General features: G+C 49.5%; 1 protein-coding gene and 2 long non-coding RNA genes across 5 annotated transcripts in view; 1 reads left to right on the forward strand and 2 right to left on the reverse strand.

Moving 5' to 3' along the window:
• LOC144313085 (uncharacterized) overlaps positions 1 to 7,100 on the forward strand; it is a 55,339-nt gene extending 48,239 nt beyond the window's left edge. Inside the window, exon 4 of the long non-coding RNA XR_013378817.1 lies at positions 6,680 to 7,100. This is a non-coding gene — a long non-coding RNA (uncharacterized LOC144313085). The remainder of the gene's footprint in view (positions 1 to 6,679) is intronic.
• The window catches only part of FBXL7 (F-box and leucine rich repeat protein 7), a 352,352-nt gene that overhangs the window by 254,136 nt on the left and 80,492 nt on the right, over positions 1 to 17,724 (reverse strand). For all 3 annotated transcript variants that reach the window (XM_077896402.1, XM_077896404.1, XM_077896403.1), the window contains exon 2: positions 11,699 to 11,788. In XM_077896402.1, coding sequence (XP_077752528.1) covers positions 11,699 to 11,788 — 90 coding nt within the window. The remainder of the gene's footprint in view (positions 1 to 11,698; positions 11,789 to 17,724) is intronic.
• On the reverse strand, positions 1,851 to 4,181 carry LOC144313087 (uncharacterized). The gene is made up of 3 exons (XR_013378819.1): positions 3,510 to 4,181; positions 2,236 to 2,465; positions 1,851 to 2,118 (listed from the first exon to the last, which is right to left on the reverse strand). It is a non-coding gene; the product is annotated as an uncharacterized LOC144313087 (long non-coding RNA).

A 17,724-nucleotide genomic window follows, 5' to 3' on the forward strand; every position in this document is an offset into this window, starting at 1 on the left:
TGTTCCTTTTCTCTAAAATCAGAGGCTGATTTTCCTGTTAGGATGTGTTGACACGGCTTCTCTCCCTGCCCACGCAGGACGCCACCTTTATCATACCCTAAATTCCCACGTACGACTAGCTCCACCCTGAACCCTGTTCCATTCCACCAAGCCCCACCACGCCACGCTTAAGTATTAATAAATGTATGATACATTTTCATGACGCTAGGAAATGTTACTCTCATTACTCGATTCCAACATTTTTCTGGATGTCCTCATACGTACATGTATTCACTCAACAAATGAGTTCAACACACATAAGTAACTCAACATACATAACGTCAGACGTGTCGTTGAACTGAATTCAGTGTCCACATATGGTAGGTACTTAGAGACGCTGGATTTATCCTTCCAGGTAAAGAAAGTAGAGTTTGGTCAAGTTTCAAAATTAAAATCTTACTGGGATTTCCACTGCAATTATGGTGAATTCATTTAAGGGTGATTTTTTCCATATAACGTCTTCCTGTCCCTGGACAAGGTCAGATACAGAACTCACAGCGAGTGGCTGTGAGTAAGCTGCTGAAACGAGACCAGATAATACACACAGGGAGTCACACCGCATATAGTTTTTGAATTTACTCCTCATAACCAACACATGAAGTAGAGAATATTATTATTCCTGGTTTGCAGAGAAGAAAATTAAGGGTAAGTAACTTGTATCACCCATAAATGGGGAGTAAAAAAAAAAAAAAAAAGAGTAGGAGCATTTTTTTGTCGCACAGTTTTTTGATTCCCCTTCTCATTCATATTAAATGCAGGGTTCAACCTCCTACTTCATTTTCCAAATGCACCCATTACCAGAATTTAGCTCTTTGTAGATCTCTGAGATTGAATGAGATCATTCCCTAATCTCTGTACTGATCGGTTCCAACCCAGCTAAACAAAACATGAACTTTACAGTTTCCCACTTTCTACAAAATAGAATATAGTTTGCAAAAGACAATCTGAGGTCAAGGTTGGTTCTAGGATAATGCGTTTTTAAAAGGGGAAAAAACAACATTATTTTCTTCTTTAGGAAAGCATTCCGTAACATTTCTTCATAACAAGTCAGTGAACCACCACCCCCCTCAAAAAAAAAAAAAAAAAAAAAAAACCCTGAACACATTTATTAACTGGCCAATCTAGCCGTACTTTATGCCAATAAAATGAAACTTACTTCTCTAGTTTCATCAGTTAAAGAACCACAGGCTCTAATTTGATACTTTGAGATATCAGTAAGTGAAGAATTGAAATGATTCAATGTATTGAGGTTTAAAAAGATTAAAAAGAGGTTTAATAAAATTAAATTGGCTAGGGGTAGAGAATAGTTTTCCTCTGCCCTTAAAATTGATGTACCGAGGCCAAACAGCTCTACAGCTCTGTATTTCTAAGTTTATCTCATTTAGTGATCTTAGGTGTTAAAAAATTTTCTGATAGAAACTGGTTATTTAGAGAGCTAACATTCAATAGACAACAAACTTTCTTTTGGCTTAAAAATGTTGAAACAAATGAAAACGTAGAAACCAGAGATATCTTCTGTTCCAAATATCTTCCTCCTTCTGACGTGTCTATGCTGCTTAGAGAAGTTGTTTGTTCCCGTAACACAAAAGACAACTAAAAGCAAATCAATGGCTAACAGTCCTATGATTTGCTTCGTTTTCCTAAGGCATGGCGTTATTCTTTTTTCTAAAAATTAACTGTATCTCTCGTATATTGCCTTGGATTTGCCCAGCTTTCGATGTCACAGTCTTCGTGACCATAAGTGGGAAAATCAATCTAGGGGGCTCTTCCTTTTTTAGAATCTGAATAAGAATCCATTCATTCACTTAATGAACATTTTTCAAATGTTTATTGAATGGCAATCACTGTGGTAGTCACTTGGCATACAAAGGGGGATACAACACAGTTCCTTCCTTGAAGGAGTCAAGCAACTGCAGGAGTGACCCTATGGAGTTATCGGTGGAAAGCAAGCACGTAACTCACGCAGCGGCTACCTTGACGGAGCTGTAGCCTATTGCTCGTCACTGCTCCCATCCGGCATGTCCGGGCACTTTTGAAGATCTGATGGAGAGGGCCCAACTTCAGTTACATCTTTGGTTGCTGAATAGAAGAAAGTCTTAGTGGCAAGTGAAATCTCATATCATTTGAGTATAAGCATAGTACAAGGATGTATAACACACAATATTATAAATCGATAAAATCAATGTGTACTGGTACCTTAAAAATATACGTCCTCCAGGTCCAACTTTATCAAAAGTGAGTCCATAGCAGCAGGAATCCTTTGCTTTATTCCCATATTTACATCTTGAAACGTTACCCCACTAACAAAAAATCCCATTGGGCATGACTGATTCCATATCTTGGGCAGGAACAACAAAAGCAAATGGACCTGCAACATTCTTCTGAGGCCAGAAATCGGGGGTGTTTTAATAGTCTGAAGGACAGTGCTGGAAGGACAAATGAGATGCTTTAAGGTTTTCCCTAAAAGAAGTTGTGAAAAATCAAGCATCAAGAAGAGAATAATAATTATCGATAATGGGAACAATGTGAGTTGGTAATCAGACTTAAAAAACAAAAGTTATTTTTCCTCCTTTCCCCTTTATTCCCTTTCACTATTATTTATATTCCCCAAATGAATGAGAACATATAATGCTTGTCCTTCTCCGATTGACTTATTTCACTCAGCATCATACCCTCCAGTTCCATCCACGTCAAAGCAAATGATGGGTATTTGTCGTTTCTACTGGCTGAGGAATATTCCAGTGTATATATAAATGAGAGGGAAATATCAGAGAGGGAGACAGAGCATGAGAGACTCCTAACTCTGGGAAATGAACTAGGGGTGGTGGAAGGGGAGGAGGGCGGGGGGTGGGGGTGACTGGGTGACGGGCACTGAGGGGGGCACTTGACGGGATGAGCACTGGGTGTTATTCTATATGTTGGCAAATTGAACACCAATAAAAAATACATTTATAAAAAAAGTTAATATAAATTGTGAAAGTGAATATGTTATCTAGAATATCATCGCACACAACACAATATAAGCATAATAGAATGCTTCCATTTGTGCAAACTGCAATAGTGAGGAAGTGTTAACTGATGGACTTTTCATCAGTTGGCTTTGCTGTCTCTGCATAAGTGGACAGTCTCAAAATTCAGCCCTTCCCTGATTTCTATAGGAAATCCCCTCCCTCCAAGCCCTTTGTGAGTTTAGTAAAGATCAACTAAGGATTTTTAGGGACACAGGAAAGTGTCCTCTGGGAAGCCACTACCACCCATGATGTGAGAACATCTCCCAGGGATACCCGAGTCGCTCAGACAGGTGAGCATCCAATCCTTGATCTCAGGGTTGAGAGTTCAAGCCTCATGTTGGGCTCATGCTGGACATGGGGTCTACTTAAAAAAAAAAAAAAGAAAAGAAAAAAAGAACATCCCCCCAGTTCCACCATCTCTTCTTCCCATCTAATCTCCTTCTTCAATCTCCCAGATACCTGCTGCGTCTCCTTCCTGTACAGCTCAGAATCTCTCCCCAGTGCAGAGCAATCTGGTTTTGTGAAGCCCACACACACGCAGCTGTTTGAAGAACAGACGTCCTCCAGCGTAGCAGGTGGCAGGCGGTGGCAGGAGGTGCCCCATCGTGGACGGGAGCAGAGTCATAAACCACTAAAGCTTCCCAGTTACACTTACTATGACAAACTGTACTGCTCTCTGCTTCCTGATAACAATTCCTCAATCACCTCTTAATGATCACAAGTAATATCTCAATTACTTGTATATTATTCCCTCCGTAATGGGGATTCTCTACGTTTTTAAATATATGGAATCTAAAGGAACACACTGAGAGCTCAAGGGCTTTTCTCTCATTATTTACTAATCAGCCCAACCACCTTGGGAAGCCTGGGACTTCCTGAGGAAGTGAGTTTATCCTCAGGAAGTTATTTCCTACTCAAAGAGGAAGTAAACAGACGTGTTGACCTGATTTTAAGGTCAGACTGTGTCCATGACCGTAAAGGGCAAATATTTCCAATATCAGGTTATTCTTCCTAAGATGTTGGTCCCAAACCCCTTCCCTATGCCCGTCTGCCTTCGATGAGCTCCGGAGCCAGCCTTTTAGCGTAAAACCCTCCCAGTAACCCAAAGAAAGGCGGTGGGTATAGAGGGTCACAGAGTGCGGGCCTATCCGTCCCGGACGCAGTACAAAGAATGTGCAGCCCCCGGTAACCGACTATTGTAGTGGGAGACCAGAGGCGCAAAGCTCTGTGTGAATGTATCGATGCTGTCGGGGAGCGGCTTCTTCAGAAGCCCCCCTCTCTCCCCACGGGGACCCCGATGGAGCCTTCCGGCCTCCACACAGCCGCCCACCTTCCCGCCTCTGCCCACACGGGGGGGGGGGGGGGGGCAGCCAAGGCCCGGCTGCCGTGACGCCCTTCCCAGGACTCTCTCCCTAGTTCCCCCAACCAGGGCACCTGTCGAGACCAGGTGTCAGGACAGTCTCGTGCCCCCCGCATCGCTACCGGCCTGACGCGCAGTGCTCGCCCCCAGCCCCCGCCGCTGCTACGGTCCTGGCGGCAGAGGATCCCGCCACGAAACCAGATTCTGTGGGAGCCGAAGAGCTCACGGCAACACGGTGAAAGATGCCTGCTTAAGGCGACAGAATGACGGATGCCCCACCTAAATCCATTAAGGGACACCCAAAATAGTTCTGAAAGTTCTTCAAGGAGAAGAAAGCACATGTGGGAAAGGAGCCATTCTCTGTGCTGCCAACCTGTGACTGGCTACGCCCTGTGGTCTCCCCACGCGGCCTAAGCAAATGTATCTGCACCCAGATCACGCCCGTTACTACATTTCCGTTGAATTAACTTATTGGGTCACTGATACCTTAGAAATGATCCCAGCCCTCACCGCAAGTACACTTAGTTGTGTTTAGATGAACCAGAATGAAATATATCGATTACGTATTGAGCGTCTATGGCAAATGACAGAATGGAGGTGAGAGAAAAGCATCGAATGATTTTACACTCGGGACGAGAACGCTAAAGGCCGAGTGTTTTCTCTCCTAACTCCTCTCCTTAAAGGCACTGACGGGCTCTGGGTGCCTCAGTCAAGTATTACTTTAAGATACCTTGGAACACGCACTCACACACTCACACACAGAAACCTAATTTCCTTCTGAGACTATTAAAAGACATTTCTGCCATTCTGGATGATTCATTTTGGAAGATAATTCCCTTAAGAAATTAAACTTAGTTCTTGAGTCTGAGATGGTATTTAGGGTTTCATTACACATTTTTAGGCTTATGAGACAATTTTGTGGAGACCAAGCTGATGAGTTTTCCACTGCTTAAACTAATCCTCAGATGTAAATTTGACTTCTTTATTAAATTGGGCACATTGAATCTATAATATGCTCAAATCACCCAATATAATTGGTGCGGTTTTTCAAAAGTCACCTAACTTAGAATTAGGCAGTAGTTAGAAACTTGGTCGTGAAGCGGTGACTTGTTAATTTAATTACCAAAACACATTAAGCCTCAACAGTTAAAGCCTTGTACGGTTCTCCTAAATGATCCCAAAGTTTTCGGCAATAGTTATGTTTGAAACTTAATTTCCGAAGGCAAACGAATCTTTATAATAATCGGTCATCACCTTCTTCACAGACTGGGTCAAAGCTCCCGACAGCACATTTCCATTTCTGATTTTGGCATCTCTCCCGCCCGTGACCTCCCTCCACCACCCTTCCAGTTTGAATAGATGTCACTTTGTCGCTGTTTTTAAAGAGGCTTTTTTCTGTGCCATTTACTAGCTCCACTTCTTTACTTTTTATTCCTCTTCCTACGTTGTATGTTTTTATTCTCTTCTGTCGTGGACTGAGGTGCATTTGATGGTGAAGGACGGCTTGGAGGCATAATTCCGGTCTCCCCGGGCACACGCTCTACGATCGGTCTCTCCCACCTGTGTGCGTTTCCAGTTAAAGAATCACCGCTTGGCTCAGTCTTAAAGTAACAGGAGTGATGTAACCATCACTACTTCTAGAGTACGCGCACTAGAGAACCCATATCATGATTAATTTAAATATCAATTTAAAACCCTGAGTCTGTCTGACGCAGCGTATTAAGGACACAGTTGTGAAAACCAGCAAACTAACCCTTCAACGGTTCAGTAAAAAAGGCAGCTTGGAATATCGACTTTTGCTTTCAATAACTAAGAATTCTGGGAAACGAACTAGGGGTGGTGGAAGGGGAGGTGGGCGGGGGGTGGGGGTGACTGGGTGACGGGCACTGAGGGGGGCACTTGACGGGATGAGCACTGGGTGTTATTCTATATGTTGGCAAATTGAACACCAATAAAAAATAAATATATATAAAAAAGAGAAAGGGAAAAATAAAAAAAATAAAAAAATAAAAAGTAAATGTCTAGATTATACATAGACCACACTTCCATGTGTAATACTGACAATCTAAACACAATTATGGATTGGCTTTTCAAAAGGTACTTCTCGTAAGGGCTCCTGAAATATATTTTGATATAAATATTTATAAGCATGATTAGCGTGAAATTCTTAGTAGTTCTAACGACAATTACAAAACAAGCATCAGGAAAAAAAAAATCTTACTCGGAATTCAGAGCTCATAACCATCTTTGCCTTTTGCTGATCTTCCAGGACTCTGGGCCACGTTGATGCTTTCCCAGTCTCCCTATTGTCATCTGCCAAGTGAAACACCTACACGTCTTCGCAAGACCAATGTGACAACGGAACAGCTGAATGAATAATCCTCACGAGAGCGCGAGGAGCAGCGTGAAATAATAGGTATCCCAAAAATGTGTGTGGAATTCGCTGGATGGTCGAAAGGCTTTTGTTTAGGGAAATGACATCTACCTTGAATTAAAAGCATCATCTTTCCCTTCCCGAGTGACTCACTGAATTTTGTTCGAGAGGCAGAATGAAAATAATATACGGAAGACAAAGAGAACAAAACAAAGCCCGATTCCTGGGCATTTTCAAGATACCTCCCTTTGGAATTGGTCTAATTTGGGCCCTGAAAACATGTTAACCCACGACTGTATAAATAAAGTGGTGATTTTAGGTACGGTGGAAGGAATCCTTTACGTGTCAACTCATTTCACTCGTGGCTCAAATGAAACATTTTAAAGTCGATTTCCTTCAGGGAGTTAATTAAATGGGAGATTTCCCAAAACGGTATTAAACCCATTTATGAAAAGGCTATTTTTATAATCACGGGCTAACTTAAAAGCAGTGTTGCCATCTCCAGGTGAGAAGCTGACCTGTGTAAGTGGGTTGAGAACCTTTTACCAGTCGAAGTAGATCCTCTCCTCCCGTTGAAAGTACTTTTTTCTGTTTGAACCCAGTGTTTCTCACCTTAAACTCTCCCGAACAGCCTACCTCCGCTCTGCAACCGGCTCAAAACAGGCAGCGAGCAACCAGAGGGACACGACAGCATTAAGTGGCTCCCACTTAGAAGGCAACGACTTTTTTCAAAGGTTATGCATTTTCCCCCCCGAATTGACCATCGCTCGCTGAAACAACACGGTGTCAAACTCCGGCTCGGCAATTTATTAGGTGTGTAATATTGAGCAAATCTCTTTATTTCTCTGTGCCCGCAGGGACTTCTTTGTAAAACGAGCGTATTAGGTCAGAAAAGTTGCCAAGGCCTTTGTAGCTCTAAAAATCCTATGATTCCATATTTGGCCCGCTTGATAACGGCATTTATAAGCCATCACACCTATAAATTGTGCTGTCAGTGGGTTCAGAATCTGAACCTGAATATGTTTAAAGAGCAGCTGGATGGAGCGGACTCCTCAGCAGCCAGTTACATTTGGCCTCTGAACCAACTGCGTCACCTTCCCCAGGCCCAAGAGAAGCCGGAGTTGTTGAGATGCCACCAGTCAAGCCACATCCTCATAACCCTGTTCTCAGAAAGACGAAGGCCAGGCTGAGCTTACGATTTCTAGGAAGCGGCCTCATGACCCAACCCAACCCAACGGACTCTGTTTCGGGCTGGCTGCCGTGTGCAACGTTCTAACCACGGGCTGGACGTGACTTTCATAGCGGAAGGTCAAAGGCCGTTCCTTCAACACCCCGTGGATGAGAAAGACTGAAAAAAAAAAAAGCATAACAGAAAGAAGAGCGACACAACTGGAAAGAATTAAGCTGTGGCTTACGACGCCGGAATGCAGATTTCGTTGGGAAAAAATGGAATGTTTCCAGCTTTCTGCACTTGAACCCAAACCCCCTACAGTGTCAGGAAATCAGGAACTTAAACTGTCACAAGACGTATAATGGGCTTTAAAGAGAGCGTCTACCATTTATCAAGGGGAATGCCTTAAAAGCCTACCTCTGCTCTGCAACCAGAGCTGCCAACGCCTTAAAAGAGGTGTGGCTTCAGGGCTCACAAAAGGAAGATGCATGAAGCTTTGGCACGGGACTCTGGAATGGGGTTGGAATGGGACGCTGCCACTTAGGTACGAAAATCCCATCGTCCGTTGGATTGAAACCAAACCGTATCGCCAGCTGTGCCCACCAGGCCTAGGGGACAGCCTTAGGACCCAAAGTCGATGAGTGGGGCCACCAGGACGACAGCAGGGGCCTAAGTCCTTACGCTCATTAGATGCCGTAAGTGTCACTGAGGCCTTGGCCATCAATCAGGCGTGGTTGCTGAGAACTTGATGTCCAAGCAGAGGCTGCAGACTCTCCAGGAAAAGCTTAAAAAGAAAAGGTTCTGAGAAACCAGCGGGTGCACCCCCTTGGGCCCTCCGGAGGTCCCTAGAGCATGGATCCCCCGACGGACAGCACACCGGGCTGTGAGTTGTCATGGTGCAGGGGTGCTCCGGAGGTCCCCGGGGAGCATGGACCCCGCACCGGGCTGTGAGTTGTCATGGTGCAGGGGTGCTCCGGAGGTCCCCGGGGAGCATGGACCCTGCACCGGGCTGTGAGCTGTCGTGGTGCAGGGGTGCTCCGGAGGTCCCCGGGGAGCATGGACCCCGCACCAGGCTGTGAGCTGTCCTGGTGCAGGGACGCTGGCGACGCCCTCAGGCCCTGGGGCCCCTGCCTCCAGAGGCCCAACAGCCAGGGCTTCCCCAGAGGTGGCGCGGCCCCTCCAGGAGCAGGTCACTGCACGTCTGCGGGCCGTGCCGGGCACTGCCACTCAACACCCGCGGCCCAGGGATCCCAGGAAGGCTTGCACGACCCCACTGTGGGCCTGGGGCCCCCGCAGCAGGACACCCCACGGCCGGGCACGCAGCTGCTTCCCCGGGGGCCCCACCCGCAGCAGGGAGGAGGTCGCGGCCACCCCGACGTGCCCAGCCCGCTGGCCCCAGCACCCTCCTCTCCCTGTCGCTGGTCTTTGGAAACCCGCGTGGCTCAGCCTGCGTTTCTCCAAGGGGGTGCTGCGGGTTCAGGGGTGAGGAGCCCTCCGAGGAGGGTCAAGGAGCCCGAGGAAGCCACGGTGGTCCACCCGCTTCTGGAGAGCCCGTCACTCATCTGGGACCATCGCTTAACCCCCGAGGTCCCACAGTTCCGGACGCACAGGGACACGAGCGCTCACGGGTCCTCAGCTGGCTCCAGGGCACAAGGGCCTTCCCGTCCCCTCACGGGCCCACCAGACCCGGCACCTGTGCGGCGACAAGCCGAGCGCTGGCTGCTCGCCCCCCGAAAGCCGGGCGGCTACCGAGACCGCTCCGCAGCCAACACCCCACAGACACAATCTCATGGAAGTAAAACCCACACCTAACTCATTTAAGAAATATTTTTTAGTTCCATTGATTTAAAAAACAGTAGCAAACCGGATTCATACATACAAACAGTCAAAGACGCTGACTTTTGCAGACACGCAAAAATATAGATTGCCTCGCTCACAGAGATGCGGTTCTTCCATTTAAGAGTCGGAAAAAAAAAATCCCCTGTTATTTAGCCCGGTTATTAAATTTCTGTTTCACATGAACATCGTATTTTCCCATTTTTCTAGAATGCTAGAAAATGCATTGTGACAAAAATGTATAAAACACTGGCTGAGCCTTTCATCGAAAGAATCTTCCTAAGGAAAAGCAGAACAAAATGAAAATTTTAAATCCCTGCGGTGCATGAAGCCCACAGTCCCCTCCCAACCCTGCAACTCGGCCCACACGGTTTTGTATTTTCTGGTTTTGAGAAGGAAAAGACAATCATATGAGGACTTCAGTCTGGAGAGGGAAATGCAGAGGGATTATTTAACGCGCTTTTAGCGTTCTATTTCCACAGCCACTCGAATTAGCTGAACTGTGACTATGACCAGAGTGACCAGAATCATGGTGGAAAGAAGCGTTCGCCCCCCAAAACCACAGATCTCTGATGAGAGCTTCGTAACTAAGTTACAGCGAAGGGACTTGCCCTCCTAGGAAGGAGGCCTCAAAAGCAGACGTCTAGAATCCATTTACCCGACTTGCACATCACCAGAACTGAATTTCAAGAATGACCTGGTGCTCAAGTTGGAATTAACAGGCAGAAAATTAAGGTTGGATTCCGATCGGGGCCTTCGCAGCACGGAGGGGAAGACCCAATCTGTTCGCCTTACAATGCTGGCAAAACCACGCCAGGGCAGGAAGCCCCGGGGAATCTAACCCAGTTGTGAAAGTCTGCTTGACACCCCCCAAGAATGTCCAGAGAGGAGACACACACGGCAGGGCCCTCCTCACTCATGGGCACGCGGCCACGCAGATCAAGGGCCACCACGCACCGAGATGGCCAACGTCGCGTCCCGGGTACGCGTCCCTGCGTTGCCACCACGGAGCACACAGAGCTTGGACACGTCCCTCCACACGCACCCTGCACGCTGCACGCTCTGAGCCACGGGCTCTGCACGGTGTCACGAGAATCCGCGCACACCTCCCACTGGGGCCCCCACGGGACCCGGGTCGAGGTCTTACGCTGGACCCGCATTCAGCAATTCACTTAAAAGGAGCTCTTTTTTCAGGAAAGAACTCCCTTAATTGCGTTTCCCGTGAAAATAAAAACGACTGATTCCACAACTGGGTCAACGTTCCAGCAAACAACTACCGCAAGGAACGGTGACGTCCGCACGCCGACGAGTAATAACACGGAGGCTTCTGGACGGTAGGCACAGCAAGTAATTCCAACCTGTATTACGACACGGAGTGAAACTCTATATCAGGAATCTCAGCAGAGCCGACCTTTGTCCTGAGAAGCAGGGTTTTCCACGTATTCTTTAAATAATCAAACAGACTTCGCTTCCTACCCCCCCAAATTGGCTACTTCAAGTTCTACAAATCACATGACCGTGACCTGCCCGTCGTCAAAACCCTGAATCCCGAGTGTGCCTGCTTCGAAAGCTCCTGCAGGAACCTCTAGTGAAGCACAGGAATTTTACGATCATAGTGTTTTGCACACTGAGGCACAGGACGGTAACCTCCTGAAAACCCCCCAAAAGTCAGCCTATTGCATTTCCACCAAATAACAGCCCTTGCAACCTACCAAAACCCTTTATCAGATAACAACAGCACAACCACCAAAAAAGAAACTTGGGAAACCCTTTGCCTCCTCATCTTTAAGAATCTCATCTGCTCCCACTCAGTAGAACAGAACTGAGACTCACACATTTTATTTGTCTTCCAAAAATAGCCTGCGCCGTGGACACAGGGAGAGAGATAATGAAGACCAGATGCCTACCTTCACTGGTAGCCACATTCTTCTGGGCTTGGGTCGGCGTGTGATCTGTACTTGAACTCACGTCGGATGAGATGCTTGAGCTGCCTTTGCCTGGAGAAGACAGGAAGGAGCAGCTTTTGAGTTTTGTGACTTCAGAACCGGACCCGCCTGCCCCTCCGTCCCGCCCCGCGCCGCACCACCTGCTTCCACGAAGGGAGCCACAGTCCCCAGGATGGAGTCGGTTAGGTTTCTCGCCTTATGTGTTGGACGTCCGGCCCACGTAAGAGTGGAACCGAAGCCCGTAATAGTACAGCTCGACTACGAACTCGGACAAGACCATAAAACGTACGGTAGCGTGATCTCGCTCTGGCATCCGTGTGGGTAAGAAAGGACGCGTGGGAAACGCATCTAGAGTATTAATTCTTTATCTGCAACTCTAACCTATACGTGTCGCGGTGCCGGACAAAAGCACACCTAAGGATGAGGCATCATCCGAATAGTAAGAACCCGCTGACTCCAGGCAGTTGTATGTATCACCTTGAAAACCAAATTCCCTGCTTTAATAGGTTCTTCTTTTAAAAAACGAACAAACCAACAAACAAAACCCCCACTTATGCACCTAATACAGTAGTCATCAGGCAAGGATGTTTCCCCCTCAAGGGGGCATCGGGCAATGTCTGGCTCCATTAGTTATCGCAGCGGGGAGGGTGTCCTCCGGCACCCGGGTGGGCAGAGGCGGGCGCTGGCCGGCACCGTGCAGCACACAGGACGGCGCCCACGGGAAAGAGTTACCAGCAGGAACGTCAGTCGTGCCCAGGCTGCAAACCCCTGGTGCCAACCGTCTTACTTCAGCTGACGGCAGAGTTTCTACTCTTCCAACTGTTAATGGGAACACTTGCTCGAACGTTGCTCAGCACTGTCAACATGTCACACGGAAGTCTGCAAATATGAGCCGGACTCGCCGCCCAGCGAGGCAAGTTTGAAGTCCACGCCCATGGCACCTGCTGCGGGTTCAATGTGTCCCCTCCCTGCCCTGAAGGCGTCTCAAAAGTGCATCCCCAGTGGGATGGCATTAGGAGGGGGAACCTCCGGGAGGAGATTAGGGCAGGAGGTGCAGCAGCAGAAGAGGCCCCAGAGAGCCCCCTCGGCCCGTCCACGTGTGAAGACATGGGCGGGACAGCCACCTGTGAGCCAGGAAGCCGGCTCTCAGCAGACCCCTTGGTCTTGGACTTTTCAGACTCCAGAACTGCAAGAATCAAATTTCTGTTGTTGTAAGCCACTAGTCTGCGGTATTTTTTTGCAGCCCCTTGAACAGACGAAGCTGGTGGTCTGCTCCCTCCAGGGACGTTGCCCCTAAGCAACAGAATATGGCAATAGTGAGGGGGTTTGCAGACGCAGTTAATTCCCTAATCGGTTGACTTTCATCAAAAGGGAGATTATCCTGGGTGGGCCTGGCCTAAATAGGTAAGCTCTCTCCTCTCTCCAAGAGTCCAGAGGAAAGAGACCCCCCGTCACCCCCTGGCCTGAAGAAGCAAGCAGCTGTGAGTTGTGCGGCGGCAAGGAATGAATTTGGTCAACACCCACGTGAGCGTGGAAGACCTACGCCTCGGCGAGGGCACCGCGCCGGCCGGCGTCTCGATTACAGCTCTGTGGGACCCACAGCCAAACTCCCAGCTGACCCGGGCCCAGAGCTCCCACCCCGGACACTGTGGGATAATAAGGGCACCTGGCGCTAAGCTACTATAGGCTTGTGGTCGTGTGTCACGTGGCAACCGAGACCCGATGTGATGACCATCCACCTGTACGACAGAGGAGCTCCTCCTGCTTCAACGGGTTAGACGGCAGCTCTTCCGTGGAGCTGAGGGACGCGGTCCCAGGGGCACCACAGCCCAGCTTGGCGCAGTGCACGCACCTGTAAACGCAGGGCAGAAAGCGCAGGCGGGCTCCGCCTCAAGAGCCCCGGGGATCTGTCTGAATCCCGGGAGTGACGGGAGCAGCTTGGAGCTCGGCCTCTCACCCCTCTCCCAGGAGGCTATGTCCACATGTGGGGGGAGATGCCGCGCTGAGCGACCCCCCGCAGCTCAGATGCTGTGATCCCGCGAGTCCGTTCCGGTGCCCCCCGGGTCTGAGTGATGCCGACACTCGCTCTCACACGGCCCGCAGCGCTCCTGGCCACCGCTGCCGGCGGCGTCAGTCGTCTTTCGTCTACTGTTACTCGGTGATGCACGAACGGAAAGCGAGAAATAGACTCCAAAGGCTTTGACTCGGGTTCAACAATGACACCAAAACAAAGTAACGAGGCAAACAAATCAACCACAGAAACAAGAAAGTCCATAAAATCCAAATCAACGGCATGGATTTCAGTGGCCGACGATGTTATTTTGCAGAAATTAGGCTGCTAAGCTGTGTTTCAAGATGTAAACACAGCACTGGCTGCGGAGGCCAAGGCTCTCTTGGTTTGGGCGTCGCCGCCCGGGCCCAGCGAGGCCTCCGAGTGAGGCCCACGGCTCCTCCCCGCGAGCCTGGGAGCCCTTCCTCCCAGGACACGGGGCCTTCCCTCGCCCTGACGGTCTCACTCCCCACCTCTAAGTCTGCTCTCGTTTTATTCCTTATTGGCCCATAAGCGCCGAAGCAGGATTCTCGCCTTAAACGACAGGTGTAAACTCGGACGACGAAATCGTGTGGCAGGACTCACCGATACGGGGAGCCAGTAGACAGTGATTGTCGTATTTATGATTGTCATCAAAGTGGAAGCACAAAGTAAAATAAATTTCGGAGGAAATTCTCAGGTCAGAAAACAGAATGCAGAGCCCTCAGGGGACCATGGACCCCAACTGAAGCAATGCTGGTTTATGAAGAAAGGGAAAAGGATTAAAAATAAAAACAGATAGTGTCATTAATATTCATGGTACAGCCACGTACGCTGTGCCACGTAGGCTGCTAAAGACCCTAAGTGTCCTGCCATGTAGTCACAGTGCCCGGCAGCTGTTTGGGAATCACGTTTTTCCTTCCTGCCCTCCCCCCAAGGAAACTCATTAGACTTTTTTTTTCCCTAATCATCCCCCCGAAAGAAACTGTAATACTGCCAATACACTGTATGTCTGCTCTGCGCTCCGTGGGTTATCTCTGCTTTTTTGCATGAACAGGAGCGCTCGCCTCCCCAACCGAGAACCGACTTTTGTCCCTTTGAGAACATTCGCCCTTTGAGAGCAAAACACTGAGTATCTAACAAACCAACTAATTAAGGAAAGCGAGATCACAGACAAGTACAGCCCACTCTTGTCAGCCGCGGTCTACAGAGTCCCCGCAATCCTGGATCGCTGCTTCTGGGGGAAAAGACGGGGCCAGGTCTCTGCTGGTCACAACACGTGTGTCCACCCATCAGCACATAACCTGCCCTCGTGTGGGTCTCTGTTTAAAGACACCTTATTAACAGACACAGTTGACGGATCAGCATTGAGCTTGAGGCCAACAGCGCTCCTCAAACCGCAGTGGAAAGTGTCTGGTAACACACATGAGGTGCCTCACCACCTCCTCACACTTAGGACCAGTCTTGGGCAAGGACACTCTTGAGCACGATGAGTCAAGGACAGCTCTCGAGCACCATGCTGGAAGGCCACCTGACATGGCGGAACCATCAGTGAGACTCCCTCAAATCAACAGACGTGGTGGTAAATAGACCGCGAGGACACGGATCTGCAGTAGGGATGCTGAGACAAGGACACGCCAGCTCCTTGACCCCCGGCTGGGAGGGGCGCGCCGGGAGACTCAGGGTTTCCCCCACTCTGCCCACGCCCGTGAATGACCATGAAAACCCGGTGAGTGCTGATGTGGGGGTTACGGATACACGTTAGCCAGTAGACAAAGCTGCAAATACGGAACCCACAGATGGTGAGCGTCGACGGTACGTGACCCTGCACTGGAAACGGTTTCACGGCCTGTTGGCGGCTCTCGTGTGGACTGGAGCGCGAGGTCCAGAGTCAGGACACCAGGCCTCGTATCTGGATTTGCCACTCACCCGTGTTGGGCAGATGAATAAACCTTTAGTTTCTTCAGCTAAGACAGGGTGGGGATGATAAATCCCGCCTCGTAAGGCCGTTTTGAAGGCCCGAGGAAATAATCCAGATACGGCACTTAGGAAATACTCTGCAAGTCTTAGAATAACGGGGGTTCATATTTTGAAGACTCTGTTCCTGCCTTGCTTCTGGAAGCGTGACCATCTCCCGGTGAGTTCAGCAAAAAGGTTATCTATTTCGGGGTGGAAAGCTCACCAGAAGAAATGTCCCAAGAGGGACTCAAGAAGGGACGAGCCAGGTAATTGTGTGGCTCCTGAGAGTCAAAAGCAAGAATCGGAGATGTGACCATGTTCCCGCAAGCCAAGCTACTGGCTTTTTTTTTTTTAATTTATTTATTTATTTATTCAGAGAGAGCGAAAGAGAGGCAGAGACACAGGCAGAGGGAGAAGCAGGCTCCATGCAGGGAGCCCGACGTGAGACTTGATCCCGGGTCTCCAGGATCACGCCCCGGGCTGCAGGTGGTGCTAAGCCGCTGAGCCACCGGGGCTGCCCAAGCTACTGGCTTAGAAAGATGGTCCCACGCTTGCCACCCTCAGGCAGTGTTTGGTTAAATGCCTGTCGTCTACCCCTTGGCCAGGTGGACACGTCCAACTGCTCGTCGTAGCGTCAGACCACGTGTGTAAATTCCCCAGATTCTCCAAGGTTCCTTGTCTTTATCCATGAAGTAGGGATAGAAACAAAGAAACAGCACCTGCTGCCTCTACTGTAAGTGGGGGCCTGTTCCCACCCTTCAGAGCCTGAGGGACGCTGCCAGGGGGAATAAATGGGCTCCACGGGTAATCAACCCCACCCAGTGCCGCCAAGAGCCCACCCTGCGGCTGTTTAGTACTGACCCGTCCATCGCAGTCTAATTTGTACCAGGAAACATGAAATCTGAGCCACTGATCATTATTACACTATTATGCGGACATGAGAGTAGATGTTACATATGCACGTAAGTCGCATCATACATCCCCCAAGTAGCCAGCAGAGACCCGTCTAGGACGAGCCAGGCTGACCAGTCTGCCCTCTGGCTAACTGCTCGCCTACAGCACCCCGGGCACAGCGACGGCCGACACCCCCACGAGGGGGGACGCACACGTCAGAACTGCACCTGCCACGCGTGGGAAAACACGATGCTGCGATCTCGGGTCCTCCCGACGCAGTTAAAGGCTCAAATCCGGATGGTGGAGCCAACAACTAGGGTCCCGAACGAACACGCGGCAAAGCCAGTGAAGACCAACGCGGGGACCGGCAGGCATGCGTGGCTCGCAGTCACGCTCTGGAGAAGCCAGCCCGCGGGCTGATCGCTCAGCCCCGGGACCTGCCGGGAGGAAGGGCTGCTCCGGGCCGCACCACACCCTCCCCGGGGGAATGTGCCCGGCTGCCCAGGGCTGGAGGCAAAGACGACGTCCACTCCTTGGGGAGCCCACTGGACGGACTGACTATTTTATTTCATTTTTTTAAGATTTTATTTTTTGAGAGAGAGAGAGAGCAGGTGCAGGTGGAGAAGTAAAGGGGGAAGGCAGAGGGAATCCCAAGCAGGCCCCCTGCTAACCATGGAGCCCACACAGGGGCTCCATCTCCTGACCCCAAGATCGTGACCTGGGGTCACCGAGACGTGGGGGCTGAACCACCTGAGCCACCCAGGTGCCCCTTGTCTCCTCATTTTTTTTAATTTTATTTATTTATCCATGAGAGACACAGAGAGAGAGGCAGAGACACAGGCAGAGGGAGAAGCAGGCTCCATACCGGACTCGATCCCAGGACCCCGGGGTCATGCCCTGGGCTGAAGGTAGCGCTAAACCGCTGAGCCCCCCGGGCTGCCCTGGCTCCTCATTTTAAATTTCCCACGTGTAAACCTGCAAAACTAAGTTTTTCCTCTCCTCTTGCCAGCGCCCAGGCTGATTCCGTAAAGGCAGGTACCTCAAACCAGACAGACGTCCCACCGTGATGTACTGATAGCGTGAGGAAGGTAGAAGCAGAAGCATC

This window comes from Canis aureus, chromosome 4 (genome assembly GCF_053574225.1).
Source record: "Canis aureus isolate CA01 chromosome 4, VMU_Caureus_v.1.0, whole genome shotgun sequence".
Taxonomy (NCBI): Eukaryota; Metazoa; Chordata; class Mammalia; order Carnivora; family Canidae; genus Canis; species Canis aureus.